This window comes from Cryptotermes secundus, unplaced genomic scaffold, assembly GCF_002891405.2.
Source record: "Cryptotermes secundus unplaced genomic scaffold, Csec_1.0 scaffold318, whole genome shotgun sequence".
In the NCBI taxonomy this organism is placed as follows: Eukaryota; Metazoa; Arthropoda; class Insecta; order Blattodea; family Kalotermitidae; genus Cryptotermes; species Cryptotermes secundus.
Window position 1 is genome coordinate 2,887,271 of NW_019730108.1, and position 19,756 is coordinate 2,907,026.

Below are 19,756 nucleotides of genomic sequence, written 5' to 3' on the forward strand. Positions count from 1 at the left end.
TTTGCAAAAACTCTCCAACCATCTGTTAGATGCTTTGAATTCAGTCTTCCCCAGTTTTTCAGCGACTTTCTTAACATATTCCTGTACCATAGGACCCAACAACCAGTGATTTTTCGCCCTTACACTGACAAACCACTCCCACACTATTTCGTTAATGTCTTCATTTGCAGTTTTCTTAAGTTCTCTTTTTATTTTTCCAGTAGCACAAGTTTCCCACCTTTTCAAAATTTCCGTTTTCTTCTTTAGAATCTCATACACTCAAGTTTTACTGACGTTAAACATCTTCATGATCTGCTTAACAGACAATTTATCTCGCTCACTCGCATGAATCACTTTTAATCTTGTGTAAGATCAAGCACAACTCTTGTCTTTGTAGCCATGATGACAACTGCTAGACTAAAGTAAAACTGTAGGCCTAGAGCCCTTACTGAATACAATTTCCAGAAGGGGAAAACAATTCTGCTGAATCTCAGTGCAGGTAGTGCAGTACCATTAGAAGCTTGTTTTAAAGAGTTAGGGAAAACAAAATTCTGTAGAATGTATAGGATGCCTAAAATTATTTTAACGATGCATTCCGGAAGACTGGAAATTTTCCGTATAACGGCTTATTTTGATTTCCGTTGTCCGTGTTAGACAGTTTCTGTTTAATCCAGGTTATTTAACATCTTTTTCAGCCCCAAAGTCAAGGGACCTGAAAATATTTCCATTTAAGACAGATTTCCATTTAATAAAGGGTCCGTTTAAGGCAGGTTTTACTGTAATATTTTACTGAAAGTTCTTTCTTTTGCACTACACACAAGTCCCCTATCAGTACAGGCTTTGGAGAGCAGATCATGCCTAAGTTACACATATTATGCTACAATGGCAGCTTAGTCATATGGATGGTCGTAAGCTTGACCACTGCCAAGTTTAAGCCTCTTTTATTTTCTATGTCTGGCTTCACCTTGTCCTATACCGTGAACATGTTTATTCCCATGATTTCATATCACTTCTGCTTGTCACCTGCACAATTTTGTTACATAACCTTGCACATATGGAAAGTTGAAAATCATGTGCAAGTCGCAGACCAGTGTACACCTTCAGAAATTTCCAGTGGTATGCCAAACCTTGTTTTGTGTGTGCTGCAATTTTAAGAGTTGGGTGTCTGCTGCTAATACGCAGGCAAGACAAGCATAAGTCATTACTGAGCTGATGAGTGCCTTATAGAGGGTTAGTTTAATGTTTGTACTTAAAAATTTGCTTTTAAATATGGAGTAGATTCTAATAAATGTTCTGAAGGCCTTGGCTTCAGTCATTTCTGTGTGAAGTCTCCACATAATCCTCTTATCGAAGATTACACCCAGATATTTTACATGATTGGCAAAGGGGATATTCTGTCCACTCAGTATAAGATGAGCTTCACTGGCCCTAAGTATATGAGAAAAGTAGATTGCCTGAGTATTCACACTGCATCATGGAAGAACTAAAACCTTGCTTTGTATCCTGTTGCATACGAGGGTTGGAACTTGAATAGTGGCATCTATTTATTTACAAATGATACAAAATAGATGCATGTTTCAACGTTTTACTGTCCTTCAGTGTAGTCACCAGCAATGTGTACAACCCGTTGCCAGCGATGTGGTAGTCGTAGGATACTTTTAGCAGCATCTGTTGTGTTGATAGTTCAAATGAAGAGGTCTACTGCCTGAAGAATGTCTGGAACAGTTCTGAAGTGAATGCCATGAAGTGGTTCCTTCATCTTAGGAATCAAGTTGAAGTCACAAGGGCTTAAGTCCGGGGAGTATGGTGGATGGTACAGCACTTCCCAGCCCCATCGATTGAACAAATCAGCCGCAGTTTGCGCTGCCTGCGGCCGAGCATTATCCTGCAAAATGATGGGTGGGTTCTGCAGAAAGTGTTGCTGTTTCTTTCTTAAAGCTGGTCTCATTGACAGTCTGCTGTTGGGGAACGGCATGCATTAGAATAACACCATCGCAGTTGTACATGAGAATCACCATAACTTTCACATTGCTGGGGTTCTGACAAACTTTGGTTTTCGTGGTGACCTGTAATGACACCATTCATTCAATTGGCATTTCATTTGTGGCTCATACAATTTGGCCCATGTCTCATCGAGCATAATGATACAGTGTAAGAAAATCTCTCCTTTGTGCTCATAGTGCTCCAAGTCGTTACGAGCAGCATTGTATCATAGCCATTTCTGCATTTCTGTCAAATCATGCGGAACCCATTGTGGTGCAGTTTTTCTCATGCCCAGGCGTTCCTTCAGAATGTGAAGCACAATCGTATGCGCTAATCCTGTCTCTCGGGCCAGCTCACGAATCGTATGGCGTCAATCACTTTCCAGTAACACAGAAAGAGCATACACTTCTTCTTCACTGACAGTAGGACGACCTGGCTTACGCATGTCTGCCACATTTTGGCGTCCCTCGTTGAAGGCCTTTACCCACCTTACCACTGTTCTGTAAGGCAATGCAGATTCCCCGCAAGCCTCTTGAAGACCTTGATGACACTGTCGTGCTGTATGGCCTCTGGCGCATTCAATCTTTATCCAACTCAGTTGTTCCTGTTTTGAAAACATCATGACATCACTACATTAGACCGCCAGCTAACAGGAGGCTCTGTTCTTGTCACTGCGCATGAGCGTGATGTGGGATGGGAGAGTCCATTTGCTCTGAGGTAAGGTAGGTATGTAACTAACGTGTAGTATATACGACATTATTTGGTTCTGTTGTGTGGCGTCTGTACAGCAGTGTTGCCACTATTAAAGTATTCTAACCCTCGTATGTACAGGTGTCATCAGCAAAGAGACCTAGATAGACACCAGGTGTTAGGGGCGTATTATTTACATACATATAGGTTATACAATGTCGAGGAGAGGACAGAACCTTGTGGCACCACTAGTTGTATATCCCTTTGCGTAGACATTTCGCCTTTGACTGAAACTGAATTTTCTCTGAGAAAAGAAAGAGCCAATAAGCTTGAAAGACTGTTCGAAAATTGTAAAGTAGATAATTCATATAACAAGACAGTGTGCTATGTTATATCAAACGCTTTTTCATTATCCAAGAATACAGCAGCTGTAGACTTGTTATTGTTGAAATTTAAAGTTACGTGGTCCATAAGCCTCATACATTGAAGGGTCTTGCACAGAAACCAAACTGGCTTGCATTAAGCAGGCCTTTTTCTTCAGTGAGCGTTTGGACTATTTGCAGAATAACTTTTTTGAATAAGTTGCCTGTTGTAGGCTAATTGGGCATAAATTTTGAGGAAATTTCGGGTCCTTACCGGGTTTAAGTAATGTTATAACTTTTACTTCCTTCAAGGCTTTGGAAAATTGGACAGTTGAAGGCAGTGATTAAATAACTGTGTCAGATGTACCAGTGATCTTCTTGGAAGCTGCCTAAGGCACTTGTTTGGAATATCATCAAGTCCACAAGGCTTTCTCAGTTTTAATGAATTTGTTAATTTATGTATGTCACAAGGACTTACTTTCCCCAACAGAGTGCCTTCTGCAGATGCAATCAGAGCTTGGAGTGTAGTCTCCACCTGTCACATGTGGTTTTCCTCACACAGGTCACGAGATATGGATTGGTTTAATCGGCTATCACATTGGCTTTCTTGTCTTGGTGATATGTTATTCCTAAAGGTCCATGAACAGTGGTTGGTGCCTCTTGTCCATCCCTTTTCATAAGCATTTTTGCAGTAGGCTACAGAGCTTCAGGTATGACCTCGCAGTTCCCTACTTTTGTTTCCCACCATTTGAGTGCCTTTCTACGAGTCATTCGTCTGATGGTTTTTGTGATCCAATTGAATGCTGTTTTACATGCTAGATCCCAGGTTAATTGCCACAGTTTCCTTAATCTTTGCTTATGTTTTAGCAAACTTTCCAGACCAAGTATTTCCTTATTAAGGTCTGAGAGCATAATTTTACTTGTCGATAGCCTGTACTCCAAAGCTATAGAGGCAGTAAATTTGTGGGCCCCTTTACCAGCTTCACCCTCCGAGTTAATTTGGATTCTAGGTGAAATTATTTCTGAATCCAAGCTTTGAAACTGCTCCCACTCTCCGAATTTGTCAGCTGGGTCTGAAAGATTTTTACTTCTAATATGATCCAGCAAGTGGAAAATGATTGGTAGGTGATCTGAGTTCAGAATATCAGAGGCAATGATTTCTGACAGCCAGACATTCTTGTGCACAATCTGACACATGTCACCATTTCCTGTAGGAGAGTAATGAGCAGGACACTGTGGTGCTGAAATTTCAAACTCACTTATATACAGTAAAAATATTAGTTTCGTGTCTGAAGTGATGGAAAAATTCATTATTCCAAAATGGATGTTTAGCATTCACATCTCCTGCCAGCAGTGATTTATGGTTAGAACTTAAGATCTCAGTGATTTCTATATCATTACAGGCATGGCCCGTGACTTCAAGACTGCTGCAAGTAACATTTCACTGTTATCAGTTGGTGTGCAAACCCCCTGTTGCTTCTCTTTGAAACAACACGGTTGTCTACTGCAGTCTTCAGTTCAACAATTCAATCCACTCGATTGGTCCTATCCCACATCTGACACCAGTTATATCGTGATAGAATGATTATAGATGGGGTTTGGTTTGGAGATTGGATTTATTGACCACTTCAATGCACAACTGTTAATACACTTTGTGGTTCACTGTCACACACACACACACACAGAAAGAGTGAGAGCATGTGCATGCATGCTCCTCAGCATGTATAATTGTATCCACACCTGTCCTCCTTGCTTCAAACTGTTCTGCTCATAACATCTCAGCATAGACCGCTCATAAAACGCCATTCCCCACTGTTGTAGTTCAATTGCTGCTGTGAAGAATCTGCTGCATAGCAGCCAACATTGTTCCGTTGTTTGTTTCACTGTCATAACCCAGTAACAGGTTACATGCTACAATAGAAAACTGTCTTGTCTTGGACAGGGCACTTGATCACATCAGTAAACTTTGTCATGGAACCTGTTCATTTGTAATTAAAATGATGATGAACCTGTTGACAAGATATGATTTAAGCATCATTTGATAGCTGTAGTAAACATGAAATAATGTATGGAAGGAATGACCTCACTTCAAATATCATGGCATGTTTTGCCTAGCCTAGTGTTAGCAGTACCAACTGCTTGCATGAATATATTTGCTGCTTCTCTCACTATTCACAGTGATATTTGCATTTTTACCACAGCTGATCATGTGTCAGTTGACTTAACTAACTTCATAAAGCTGAAGAACTTCCCAACATAGTATGGAACCCAGAGGTTCATTACTGTGTTCACAAGAGCCCCCCTCTGGTCTCTATCCTGAGTCAGATGAGTCCATATAACCCCATCCTATTTCTCTAAGATCCATTTTAATATAATCCATCCACCTATGTCTTGGCCTTCCTAGTGGTGTCTTTCCTTCTGGCTTTCTCGCCAATATTGTATGTGCATTTCTCTTTGCCCCATTGATACTACATGCCCTGCCCATCTCATCCTTCTTGACTGTAATTATACTTGCCAAAGAGTACAAGTTATGAAGTTCCCCATAACAGTTTACTCTAACCTGCTATCATTTCTTTACTCTTCAGTAGAAATATTTTCCTCAGCACCCTGTTCTCAAACACCCTCAGTCCATGTTTTTCCCTTAATGTCAGACACCAAGTTTTACACCCATACAAAATCACAGGCAAAATTATAGTTTTGTATATTCTAATTTTTATGTTTTTAGACAGCAGATGAGAAGACAAAAGGTTCTGGACTGAATGGTAGCAAGCATTACCAGAATTCAGTCTCTTCCTAATTTTCTATCTAACCAAATTTTGGTGTTACTGTCATCCCCAAATATTTGAACTGTGCACATTTTCAAAGGATCTGTTATTTATCTTTATATCAGGATTTTGCCTTGCATTCTGGTGGCAAGACAGCAACATATACTTAATTTTCTCTGTGTTTATTTCTAGACCAACCTCCTTACTACCATGAGTTAAAGTTTCTGTGTTTTTCTCTGTAGTATGTGTATTATCTCCCAGTAGATTCATGTAATAAGCATAGGTCAACAGCTGATGGGTCCCATCTAATTTCAGCCACACCTGGTCTTCGTGGACCTTCCTAATGGCGTATTCTAAAGCAAAGTTGAAAAGCAGTGTCAGTGAGGCATCTCTGGTGTTTTAGACCATTCTGTATAGGAAAATTATCAGACAAATGTTTACCTGTGTGGATTTACTGTACATTTCATTTGCACTCATTTTAATCAGCCTAACTAGTTTCAAAGTTACCTGAAACTCTATGAGAATATTGTACAGTACTTCCTTTCTAACTGAATCATATGCTTTCTCAATGTCTATGAATAGCTGATGTACTGACTCGTAATAACTTCTTTTTTTCTGCCCAGTATCTGATGATTGCAAAAAAATCTGGTCAGTAGTTGATTTGTAACATTGAAACCCATACTGATAATTTAATAATAATGCAATAATTTAATTTGTATGAGAACTTACCCTTGAGATGGGTATTGGATGAAATTATTTATGAAGTTGATGATAGTGATATCCAGTGATAATTACTAGAGTCAGTTTATATCGCCCTTTTTGTAAATTGGTACACTAATGTACTCCTTACACTGATAAGGTAATTAATCCTTCCTTATTCCAGATAGAATTAATGAGTTAATGGATCTCACATTGTAATATTTCATCTCTTGCTTTTATCAGTTCTGCTAGAATTCACCATCTTGTTATATTTCACATTAAGTAAATTATACACTTAATATTGACTCTCTGATATTAGAACCTGAAGGTTCAGCTCATCCCTCTCTCATTCTCACATCCTGTTTCCCTTAGTTCCCTCTGAAGGTTATCCTCCCATTTCCTCTCAGCCTTCTAAGTGATACTTTACGAAACTCCTATATGAGTTTGTTGACTCCCCATTATTTGTTAGATGTCAAGCCAATTGTAACCTTGATTTCACTACTATTATCATACTGGATGAACCTGTTTAAATAAAAGAAATTCATCATTGTATAATATAAACATTTCCTGCCTGCTTAATCTCTCTCTGTTTCATATATATTTTGAGCACTTTGTTTTCAAATAAAATTCACATTCTGTTGAAGTAGGAGACCACATGTCAAAACCATACCATGTATTTGATAAAATGACTGTTTTGTAAAACTCTTGTCTTTAGTACAGGTATCTTCAAAGTATATTTGGTGTTCTGACGTGTTATTTTTGTAACAAATTGAATCAAACAAAAAGTAAAAAACACACATAAAATTTGAGTTAGTAAATTTCACATGTGCATTTCCTGTAATGCGTAGATATCAAGATGATATTCTGTCTTGGCCCAAACATGTCAAACTTTTCTGGTTTTATCATTTCATTAGCTTCTGTAATCATGTGGTTTAACATTTTGAATACGGTATACATGTCCAGTGGCCACATAAACTGCACATCTTATGTACCCCAGAAATGGAAATCAAGGGAAATTAAATCAGCAGACCTAGACTACCTCTCCCCATCCAATAACCTGGAGACTTTTCATTTACTACAACTTGAGAACATTTCTGAATGGAGCTCTTGCACCTTTTTTTGTTGGAAAATTTCAACTCCTCATCTTTCAGTTATGGAAGAAACATTGTTTTCCAGCATAGCAAGGTATAAACCGTTTAAAACATCTCTGAGGATATGTCATCATCAAATGGTAACTTAGATCATTACATAATAATAGAAAGTTATTAGATTCTATTTTCAACATATGGGAACCAAAATCATCATACCAGACATCTTATTGAACACGGGACATTTCTTCAGTAGAGGTCCCTGTTCAAAGTATGGCATACCCTCAGAGATGTTTCAGACAGACAGTAAATGGTCCCTATTATAGTATCCTTGGGATGGAAAACAATTTGAGCCAAGAGAAAATGTATTGTGTTATCCACCAGATCACAAGGGGAGCACATGTTGAATGTCACTAACACAAATACATTACAAATGCTTAATTACGTTTTTTTTAGTTAATTCAGTTATGTATGGTGGTTACAAAAATAAAACATTTTGAAATACTGAAAATATTTTGCGGACAAGCTTTATATTAGTGAGGAAAGTGGATGATAACAGTTTCACCATCAGCCTCACTATGAAAGGGGTGTGGACCAGCCTCTGATTACTTGTATCAGTAACATGGTGATGGAAGTTGCCTTATAATACAGTAACCTTCAGGTTTTCAGTATGATTTCATACTGTGTAATATTAACAGTGTTTTGTATTTCCAGGTACAGGCCACCTAAATGTTGTCAAAACTTTGGTGAAAACTGGTGCAAATGTGAACCATCCAACAAAAACAAATTCCACTCCTTTACGTGCTGCGTGTTTTGATGGTCGTTTGGACATTGTCAAATATTTAACAGATCATCTTGCTGACATTCACATTGCAAATAAATACAATAATACGTGCTTAATGATAGCTGCATACAAAGGCCATTTCGATATAGTCAGTTTTCTTTTGGAGAAAGGAGCCAATCCTGATGAGAAAGCACACTGTGGTGCAACTGCACTTCATTTTGCAGCAGAGTGTGGTCATGTGGCAATTGTTAAGGAGCTGTTGAAGTATGGGGCACATATAACCAAGAATGAAAATGGTATGTATTGATGAATGAATCCAAGAGTAATTGTAGAACTATACAACAGTGTTTGATGAAAGAGAGAATAATGGCCCTTGCACTATAATCATCTGTAATCCGTTGTACATTGCAACAGCACTACTCAATTTCTTGTGTTTGTTCAAGATTGAGAACATTCCTAACTTATGTGTTCTGTTATAACAGTAGAGTGAGGTATGAGATTTGGTTTCATACTGCCCCCTCCTCTCCTGTTGCTCCCACTTTGAAGCATAGGACATCTGTGAATTGCTTTGTTTCACTTCAATTTTATTAATCCTAAGAGAGTCGGCAGGACCCCTTGGATGGGGGATCGGCCTGTCACAAACCCGCTACCTACAGAAACACGGATAAACATCCATGCCTTGAGTTGGATTCGAGCCCACAATCTCAGCGTTTGAGCGGTCAGAGACACTTCATGCCTTAGACTGCATGGCCACTGATTGGGGATAATGCGTCTAGCTCACCCTTATCCAACCAATGCTAATTACTTGTAACTTCAGAAATTTCCAGGATCGGAAGTTTCTGTCAAACCCAGCAACACCAAGAAGCCCTGCAATTTATTTGCCTTCAGAACACTGCTATTCAGCATCTACACTGCCAGCCTTCATATATTTGTTGGATGTGAGGTTCTCACGTCAGTGATTATGAAGAATACAGTCTTTTGGGTTGTAATGCCATGTAGTTTGGAGAGAGCCTGGTATTTCCAAGGAAGCAGAAAGGTTCTCTCTCATCTGCACCTTGTTACAACATGGAAGACCTACTATTTGTACATTTGTTCAAAATATTTGTGGTGGCCACAACATGTGACTTGCAGTGTTGCTTTCTTTGAAGCCTCTGGAACCTGTTTTGCATCCATGAACCATTTGGCTGGTCCTTCATCTAAGAAAAGACAGAAATGACACAGTGTGAATCAGGAGAATTAGTCTGGGTATCACAGTAACATGTGTAGCAAGTTGCTGTTGCACAAGCAGCAAGTTATATACCAGGGAATTGCGATGCAAGTGTGCACAGACTTTGGCCCACAGTTTAGGACATTTAAGGTGATTTGCTTCACCACCTCTGATAATCTTTCAGGGAAAGTCTGGATTGTCATCTGCTGTTGCTGAGATCACTGAGGCCATTACATTGATCCTGCATCAGCATTCTTTGTGCAGTATGTTGGCAGATGTAATACTATTCAGACCCTTACTAAGGACGGTACAACAGCCACCAACTGAAAAGCATTCTCTGTATTCAGCTTTCACTAGTTGATGATTATAATACAGTTTTCTGCACTGTCTCACATTGTCCTCATTGTGCAGTGTTGCGGGCTGTTCACCACACAGGTCATCTTTCAACAATTCATGAACATCCTTGAACTAGTGATGCTAGCCAGAACTTAGAACAAGGACATTGTTTGTTCTCCATAGACTTTGGAAGCATCCGCAGCATATCTTCTGCCAGTCCTCTGGGGCACCAGTAAAATTTGTTTATAGCTCATTGCTTAAAGTGATCTGTTACTGCACTTGAGAAGCGGCCTCCGTAGTCTAGGGGTAATGTTCCCACCTCATGACTCAAGGTACGCAGGTTCAAACCCGGCGGAGGTCGTGGAATTTTTAAGGGCAGAAAAATTCAGGGAACAAGTCCTCTGGGAGGGACTTAAGCTGTGGGTCCCATGTCGTAGCTTTACGGCACGTAAAAGAACCTCATGTCCCAAGGGGACCACTGAGCCAAATTCAGGACATTTCCCACCGAACAGTAGTGTCTAACGCCTCTGGTAGATGGGGGAAGCATCGAGATACCGCTGAGCCAGTAGAGGCCAAACTCCCTGGCTGAGTCGGGACTGATGGCACGCACCAGTACCGGTAGGGAATAGAGACTGGTAGAATATCGTAGGGAGATGCACAATGGACCAACAGTTGGTCTAAGTGCATGGGGAAACCCACCCTCTCCAATACAATACAATACAATACAATACTTCACTTGAGAATGAATGACCCTAGCTCAAAATAAATGTCAGAGCTTGAACATTCCACTTGTATCATGGGAGGGCGGGGGAAGACAAACTAAGTTATGTCCATTCCAGGTCTTGGGCTCCTTGTTTATATTATCAATACCAAGATAGCCAGTTGGTGTGATGAGAAATAATTCAGTGCCACGAAGTCTGAATGCGGTAAATGACAGAAAGAAAGAAAGTGGCATTACCTGCATTATGTAAGATATAGTGTTGGAATGTTTTAAGATGACTGCATAGGAAGCTAGAAACAAGTGGCAGAGCCTTCTTGAAACATGCTTTATCAAGCACAAAATTCATCTTAGCCTGTATCTTGTATGTATTGTTCAAGAAGTTGTATCAAAATTGTGTCTCGAATAAATAAATAAATGTATGGCATGATTGCAGGAAAAATTTTAAAAGCCCAGAAATTTTAATCGCTTGGGCTAGAAATGTCGGGTTGCTCCTACACATTCAGAAAAGCATTGCCCTTCATCTGAGTTCATGATATGTTTGTTCAAGTGCACATGATATTTGATATTTTCATGTCCAGTTTCTCCAAATGGCCCAAATGTTTGCAGTAGCCCTCCTGTGTTCGTGGTTTTATGGCATTTCCCTGCATATCAAAAAAATCCATCTTCTTGAGGATTGTACATGTTCGTCAGCATTTTTATGTATTGTTTGTCTTTCCAAACTTATGCTGTCATCTCTCATCCAAAGGCCGCACCATAGCTCAAGCGGTTACTCACTGGCTTCCCACCGTGGTGGCCCGGGTTCGATCCCAGGTCTGGTAAAGTGGGATTTGTGGTGGACAAAGTGGCACTGGGATAGGTTTTCTCTGAGTACTTCGGTTTCCCCAGCCAATCTTCATTCCACCAATTGCTCCACAATCACCCTCACCTGTCATCTGGGGCCAGAAGTGGCCACAGTACAAGGGACTTAGTCCCACCCCACTGGCAATAAAAAAAAAATCTCTCACCCAAACCCACATGTCACCCTTTTCTAGTCCAAGTCTCATGTTGCTAGGTCTCGTGGCTAGATCTGTGATTTGGCCCAACTGTCCCACAGCTACTTATTTTCTTTGTTCTTAAGTCATCAGATAAGTCTGGGGACAAAAATAAATTATCCATGTACAGTTCATGGCCAGTGCACACGATGCTTTTGCAGANTGACTGCATAGGAAGCTAGAAACAAGTGGCAGAGCCTTCTTGAAACATGCTTTATCAAGCACAAAATTAATCTTAGCCTGTATCTTGTATGTATTGTCCAAGAAGTTGTATCAAAATTGTGTCTCGAATAAATAAATGTATGGAATGATTGCAGGGGTTTTACAGTGACTAAATACTTTGAAGGATTATGATGTTTTTGTATGCTTCATTGAGAGTGTCAAAAATAGTCCAAATTTTTCATAGACGGTTATAATTATAACCGTACGTCCCTTGCTGAAATTATTTAATTAAGGGCGTGACCAATTTATGCATTGTTTCACACCATGAGAGACACTCCTCTGGCAAGATAGCATCCCGGGACTGTCTAGTTGTAATTCATCTATTGTCTTCCTTAGGCTTAGGGTGTCACTATTGTCCCTAACATTGCCAGTTTGCTCCTATTGTCATGAACTCATGGGCTGACATTGTGCAAGATGGGCCAGGAGAGGCTTTGGGGTCCCTGCTTGTGTGCCTTGAAGACTTAAAAAGGTTTATGATGGGCATCTCGAAAAATACGAACGTAGGACAGATGCCGGGCTCGACCCCTGGCTTTCTCGTGTTATTTTTCTTGTTTTGTTTTATGCCCACTGAGGGACTTGTAAAGAGAAGGCAGTCAGTTATAGGGAGTGGAGGGGGACGGTTGTTGAAATGTAGGCAGAGAACAGAGAAGTGTTTTACAGTAGGGGTAGCGAATAGGATGGATGGAGCAGTTAGCTGGAAGGACTAATGTAAAGATTGATCACTGTACAAAATTTTAAATTAAGACTGCAATACATGGTGTGTTCTGGAGACCCCATAATTCATGAACCCTCTAGTGTGTTCCACTCCCATATCTGAAGCACCTGTATCCCTGAGATAAAGAACTCAAGCTCGAGCGTCAATCGTGGCAGATGTACATCGGCGGGCGGCTACACTCCTAAATATTATGTTGTGAAATATAACCAGGATGGTGTTTTTAGATAAAAAAAACAGGATGATGGATAATATCCAGAAACAAAATATTTGTACATCTTTCTGATATGTATTTCACAGTCTTCCCAGAAGAGGACACAAATCTCTGTAGTAAATAGGATGGATGATGTTCGGNCTTATTTGGTATGTGGACACAGGAACAGATGTTTATGACACCAGAGTGGCAGATCTCTGAATTGTGCATTCAAGCATGAATAATTTTATAATGCAGAACCACTATGAATAAGTGGAACAGATGTTTATGACACCAGAGTGGCAGATCTCTGAATCGTGCATTCATGCAGGAATAATTTTATAATGCAGAACTACTATGAATAAGTTGGGCCTCTGATTTTTACAGTAAATATCAACAAATTAAAAAATGGAGTATAATATTCTTGTCTGGTCATTTTCAAATCTGACATACTATGTGACACTATGTTCTTTGCTTATAAAAACAACGTTAATTTCATTCGTTCAAATAAAGTTATATTAGTTAACAGTATTTTTAATAGCACACTAGAAAATGTTTAAATTCCCTACAGCATCTCTGGAAGTTATATTAGTTAACAGTATTTTTAATAGCACACTAGAAAATGTTTAAATTCCCTACAGCATCTCTGGAAGGTCGCAGGTTCAAGTCCCGATGAGGTCATTGGTTTTTTTTTCAGTTTACCTAATCCTTCCAGCCACTCTAGGCCCTGGGGTTTACTCAACCTCTAACAGAAATGAGTGCCAGGAATTAATTAAATAATTTTCCTGGGGAGTAAAGCGTGGCCGGCGCATAAGGCTGACAACCTTACCAACCTCTTTGAGCCGATTGTCTAGATAGTGTGGGACCCTCAACGTCTCAACCCTATGGGCCTTCCCGGCATGGTACAGGGATAGCTTTACTTACTTTTTTACAGCATCAGTCATTTAAATCTGGCCATGTGCACACTACAGACGCTTACTTTGCTGCCCATTTCTGCATGAAGCATTTAGGAGCACAAATTCCATCTTCTCACATTTACATGTTTTTAACTTTTTCATGTCTGGCGGAGAATATAGAAATTGCTGAAGTATGTTTTTCTTATCGCTGATAAACACATACACTTTTGTCTCGAATGCAGCTTTATTTTTCATTTACTCCTCTTTGCATATGAGATGAAACTATGTGTATATAGTTTCTTAGTTTCTTGAGGTTGGGTGAGACTGAGTCCACTCGGTACATCGGCCACTAGCTGGCCTATTGTATCAGCCCCAGATGATAGATGATGAATGTGGAGCAGTCGGTAGAGTGAGAACTGGCAGCAGGAACCAGAGTACTCTGGGAAAAAACCTGTCCTAGTACCACTTTGTCCACCACAGATCCCACATGACTTGACCTGGGATCGAACCTGGGCTGCCACGATGGGAAGCCAGTGGCTAACCACCTGAGCTATGTCACGACCCACATTTTTGTGTACAAGTGACAAGTTAGTGCAAAAGGTAGTGGTGGTGGGGGCGGTGGCACCAGATGTTATTTGTTATAATGGGAAAAATAATGCATATTTTTGCATGGAAGCACTGTCTTTAAGAAACTCCAAACTCATGTGAAAAAGTTATATTATTGTAATAAGTGATTTGAAGTCACAGATGTAAGTATATGATCCTGAACGGCCAAGTGAAAGTGTGGGTCACAACATGAATTCAGGTACAAAAGAATATATAATTACATTATGTAGTATGGAAAATCATCATTATTCTACCCTTCCCTTCTCTCCTTACAGCTTGTTGGTGCTGTTTTTGAAGGAGCATTTTGCAGATGACCACATTGCCCTTAGAATCTCTTTGTTCCCAAGAATGTATCAGTAGAAGCCTTTGCATGAAAATCCATAGTTCATTTTGACATAAATTTCTGTGTTGACTAGGTGTTTATTTCTTTGGTTTCACTCTGTATGCCAATCACTTGGCATGATGGAAAAGAGTCTCTCCTCATTTACATTACTTACAAGAAATTACTTCATGAATGATACGTTTTTATAAATTGTGCAGTGACATTTCTAGTGATAGTACATGTTCATCCACTTCTCCCCGACACCCATATCCTTAAAACTTAACATTTGAATCAGATTAGCAATGTAAGATTGAACTGTTGTGAACTCTTCATGCATCTTATTCATGATGACTATGGGTTGAAATCTCAGCACTGCCACAGCCTTTCACAGCTCCTCATATTGCATTTCACATGCAAGACTGAGATGTTCATTCTGTGTAAAGTAGTTTTCATCACTAAAGTTGAACCACTTCATTAGATATGCAGTAGCATTAGTGTGAAAAGACAGTGGTTCTTTCTCACCTATACAGGCCTTCAGTTTCATAAGATATGCAACTGTTGTGTAGCCAGTGTGTTTGTCCTTCTTCTGCTCCTGTTTACCCATGAGTATGTTCAAATTGTGAGTGTACTTATTGTGTAAAATATTTGGGTTGCTATAGCCATGTTTTCTTCTAGAACTTAGGGACTGCAGTGCGTTGAAGAAAAGTGAGAAATAATTGTCCACAGAGAATGCTGACGCCTTTTGAAATGAAAAATCCATTTTTTTTTCTAACCTGTTTTTATTTGCAGTGGTCCCAGCGTAGTCTTCACAGGCAGGATAAAATCAAACACTTGCTTCTGCATGCTGTCTTGTTGTGTCCAGAGTTTTATTGGCACTGGAAACATCTTCAAACTCTCTTGAGTGGATGTGTCATTTGCTGTCAAAAGTAGGATGTTGTCTGGTCTGCCTCCTCTGTGTATATAATGATTCTGTGTAGAAAGTCTAGAGTTATAAACAGAGGCTTGAATGAAAACTCCTGTTACAGTGGCATTGACTTTGGTCCTAATACAGGACAGTAAAGGTAAAGTTGTCCCTGTGCTTAATTAATTAAACACCACAACTTGAAGATGTATCAGGGAGTGGAGTTATAGTTCCAGTGTTCTTGACCTTGGCACTAGGTGGAGGTGAGTTGTCAGTCTCACACAGCTGCTTCTTTACCCCTGGGGGAAGAGATGCCAGAATCCATTGGATAGGAGGTTGGGTGGGCCCCTGAACCAGTCTGAACACTGTGGAGAAGGGAAAAAGCGTGCCCCTGCTGGGAATTGAACCATGGCCGACCAGCTCATAGCCTGTCATGATACTGTCCAAACTCTCCCACCTTTAGTGCAAGACAGTTTATTCACTGTGCCTGACTCAGGAAACACCATCAGATACAATGTCATATCACAGCTGAGTAATTTGAATGCTCATGATAAATTGTGTGGTATACTTCAGTACATTCTGCTGCAGTTGCTTTGTCTGCATTTTAAGTGAATACAAAATCTGTCATCAGTTTGTTGGTATTTCTCTGTATGACTTTCATTCTATAAATGGGATCATCTGCATGGATATGGATTTTGTTCTTTTCTTCATGGGAAATTGACAAGTTCTCATCATGAATCTTACAGTGCATCTGAGACATCATCGACCAACAATTCTATAAAATGATGTTTCTATGGCCAGCCTTTTTTTATGATATATGCCCTCTTCTTACATGTAGGTTGGTCTAAAATTGTTGATAATGCCAACCAATTCTTTCCACATTAATTCCAAGACCTGCAGAATATGAGACCCCCAAAACCGAAAATTAATATTGCTGTCACAAAGCACAAGACTTTTATTCACTTTGACTCTCAAATACTTTGAAACTCAACTAACATTCAGCAATAAGCCATGTTAGTTGTCTGTGTCTAAGAATTAAAGAATTGAGGCTTTTGTGTCTGCACTCCCTGCAGTAAGTTATCACCAGTTGTTGATATCCAAGTGGTATGGCATGCCTTAGAAGTAATTAATCTACTTCCTGAGAAAACATACCCTCTCTCATTGTTATTGATAATTTCATGTTCAGTAGGCAAGAAGCAATAGTACATTGTTCTAAGAGTGGCTGACATGTGAAATTTGATTTGAGGTTCTCACAGCGGTGGTTATGAAAAGTTGTGTCTGCCGGAATGCAATGCTGTGTAGTCCATTGAAAGTCAACTATTTCAGAGGAGCATGACCCCTCCAGCTTCAGAGTAAACAAAAAAGAAAGCCAAGCAAGAAACTGGCATGAAGCACATATCAAGCAGAGCTCTGAAGATGGAGGGTGAAAGAATAAGCCAGGCAAGAAAACAGCATGAAGCACATAGCAAGCAGAGCTCTGAAGACAGAGGTGACGTGTTCATCCAAAATGTTAGTTGACCCTCAACAGACTACATGACATTATATTCCAGAACATAAAACTCTTCAAATTGATTTCATGTTGTAAGTACAATAATGTATATGTGTAGGATACTTATGTTCGACTTTAGAAACAGTTGAGCAAATTTAAAAAAAATAAGTATTTCAGAAAAAATGTGCTATTTTTGGGACATTCAGGGTGCTTCCCAGGATGTGCAATAAGGATTTGTTTTCTGGGACAGTTGGTCACCTTGCCTAGCATTTACATGGATTACAGTATAAATCCCATCGCTGGGAAGTTTAAATCCAACCACCAGCATGGTAGTAGCAGGAGATTTATATCTTGACAAAAGAGGTGAAGAGAAAGTATCTTATTTTTATTTATTAAACATAACAACACATACATGTTGTTTGTGACAGTTCTTTCCTTTGAAGTTTGCATATTCACTTAGATGAATGTCCCAACATTGTTAATTTTATTCTCCTATAAATATCTCTTGGTAGTTTATTGTAAACCTGAAGAACCATACTTCCAATACTGTTTCTTACCACATTTTTTTTGTAGAATTTATTACATAGATATGAGTATAGCCTTCCACTAATGTTCTGGCAATAAACTAACCATATGGTCTTTCAAGGGAAGCTTTTGTCATTATTTTGATGTCTCTGAAATCTCTGTTATAGGCATGAGTCCTCTGATAGCAGCAGCTGAGCGGACTAGAGCTGAAGTAGTAGAATACTTGGTAACACGGTCAGAGGTCTCAAATATGGAACGAATAGAGGCCCTAGAATTGCTTGGGGCTTCTTATGCAAATGATAAAGACAATTATTGTCTCGAGTTAGCATATCAATATTTACATCGGACAATGGAAATGAGGTAATTTGTGTTCATGCTGTATATTGTTGCATTCTGAGCACATCGTATGGTTTCATGTTGTGGGATCTTATTGGAGCCCATTCTTTCAACATGTTCTTTCGAATTTCTTCTGTAATCTTTATGAAATGTGTTATTCAATTTTGTTATCATTTCTCCTATAGCAGAAATAGATGTAACCTACTGCCCATTTCATAAAGCTTATTTCAGCTGATATTAACTCCTGAATCCCATAACCTGATTTTGTACTTGTCAGCCTTTGAACTGTGGTACTGGCAATAGCCTGAATATGCACTCACCAACTGCAGACTTGCAGAAAAATTGTCATTGTTCTGTCATCTCTTAGAGAAGGATCAAACTAGCCAAAGGATTAGACCTCTAGAGAGTATAGTTATCAATGTTCAGGTTGGTTCTTTCATGTTATGACATGACAGCTGAAAGCCTAATAAGTGGACACAGAAAAGACATTAATTACTAGACAACAGCCAGTAAACACGTTTCCTCGGAAGCCATTAAACACCATCCTACATCATTAATAGCGGTGCCATTGCTAGACAACAGCTGCTTATCACATAATGCAACAGTGGAGGAATTCTTGGAAGCAGAAACTTCTGTGTAGTCTGTTCTGAGGTTATATAACAAGGGCTAATGGGAGGTAGTTGAAAATTGAGAGTCTGTTGTGAGAAAGTCACAGGCCAGTAAAGATGTGATCACAGAAACAAAGCAGTGTCCATTCCTGGCAGACATTACCAAGCAACAGCTAGTGAAGACATAGAAGTCTTAGTGTTTGCAGCAGTGATTAATAGTGGTTATAGTTTAATGGATAGTTTAATGGGACTGTTATAGTTGTCTGTATTTTGGAGTTACAGGCATTCAGTAAATCCAGTTATCAGTCAGACCCCAATGTCTAGTCACTCAAATGTGGCGATATAAAAGATTGCGCAGCAGCTATGTTGTATGTTATGCAGTCTTCAAACCATCTGTTTGGAGGTTTCAAAATGGTGCTGCCTAGCGCATTATGTGGCCTAGAAACAAACAGTGTATTGGATGCTTACAAATAGTCTTGTGCTGAAGAAGTGAATGATTATGCGAGTGGAAATGAAACAGGTGTTCCTGAATCTGGTGACAGTGTTTCTTCTTTGTTAAACTCAGAAGACAAGGAAACTTCTTTGTTAAACTCAGAAGACAAGGAAACTGAAGAAAATGTCATCCAGGGACAAAGATGCCTAGAGTGGAACATCATAGTGATTGGTAGTTGAAGATGCTGATGGTTGATACTGTCCTAATAAGATGCAGTTTTCTCAAAACAGTGGTCCTCTAAAGTCTGTCAGATGTGTATTGGAGGCTTTCAAGCTATATTTTGATGATTCAATTATGGATATTTTAGTTACTGAAGGAATCCAGTATACAGTGAAATTCATAAATCACACAAGGATGAGCTAAGACTGCAATTTTTGTTCTTCTCAGCTTTAAAGAGAATGGTGATAACTTTATGTGCTTTGCTACTGTAATATGAAAATGCACCAAATGCAGTAGTTAAACCAAATTTTAGTAGAAAATTTTCATTCAGCACACTGGTTTCGTATAAATGTACGTCACAGGGCAGGAAGTACTTGCTTTCCCATCTTCTACATTTTGTGAGCAATGATGAAATAAAAAATGTTGAAGAAAATAAAGTATTCAAAATTGGTCCAATTCTGAAATACATGAACAGCAAATTTAGCAACCTCTGGAGACAACAGGAAAGTATGTCCCTTGACAAATCTTTGACTCTCTGGGAGGGTGGACTGGGATTCAAGTAATACGTTCCTTTGAAGGCTGCTAGTTTGAAGTAAAAAGTCTTTAAATTTTATGGTTCATGTTCTGGATACCTGTGGAAATTTATTAT

The 19,756-nt window shown here is 39.3% G+C and overlaps 1 protein-coding gene across 4 annotated transcripts in view; it reads left to right on the plus strand.

Moving 5' to 3' along the window:
* Positions 1–19,756, plus strand: part of LOC111866073 (protein fem-1 homolog B) — a 90,598-nt gene that overhangs the window by 18,281 nt on the left and 52,561 nt on the right. For all 4 annotated transcript variants that reach the window (XR_002843088.2, XR_004513181.1, XR_004513182.1 and 1 more), the window contains exons 3-4: positions 8,281–8,646; positions 17,679–17,871. Coding sequence is in view for 1 of the 4 variants with exons in the window: in XM_023854635.2 (XP_023710403.1) it covers positions 8,281–8,646; positions 17,679–17,871 (559 nt within the window). In the remaining 3 variants the exon portion in view is untranslated. The remainder of the gene's footprint in view (positions 1–8,280; positions 8,647–17,678; positions 17,872–19,756) is intronic.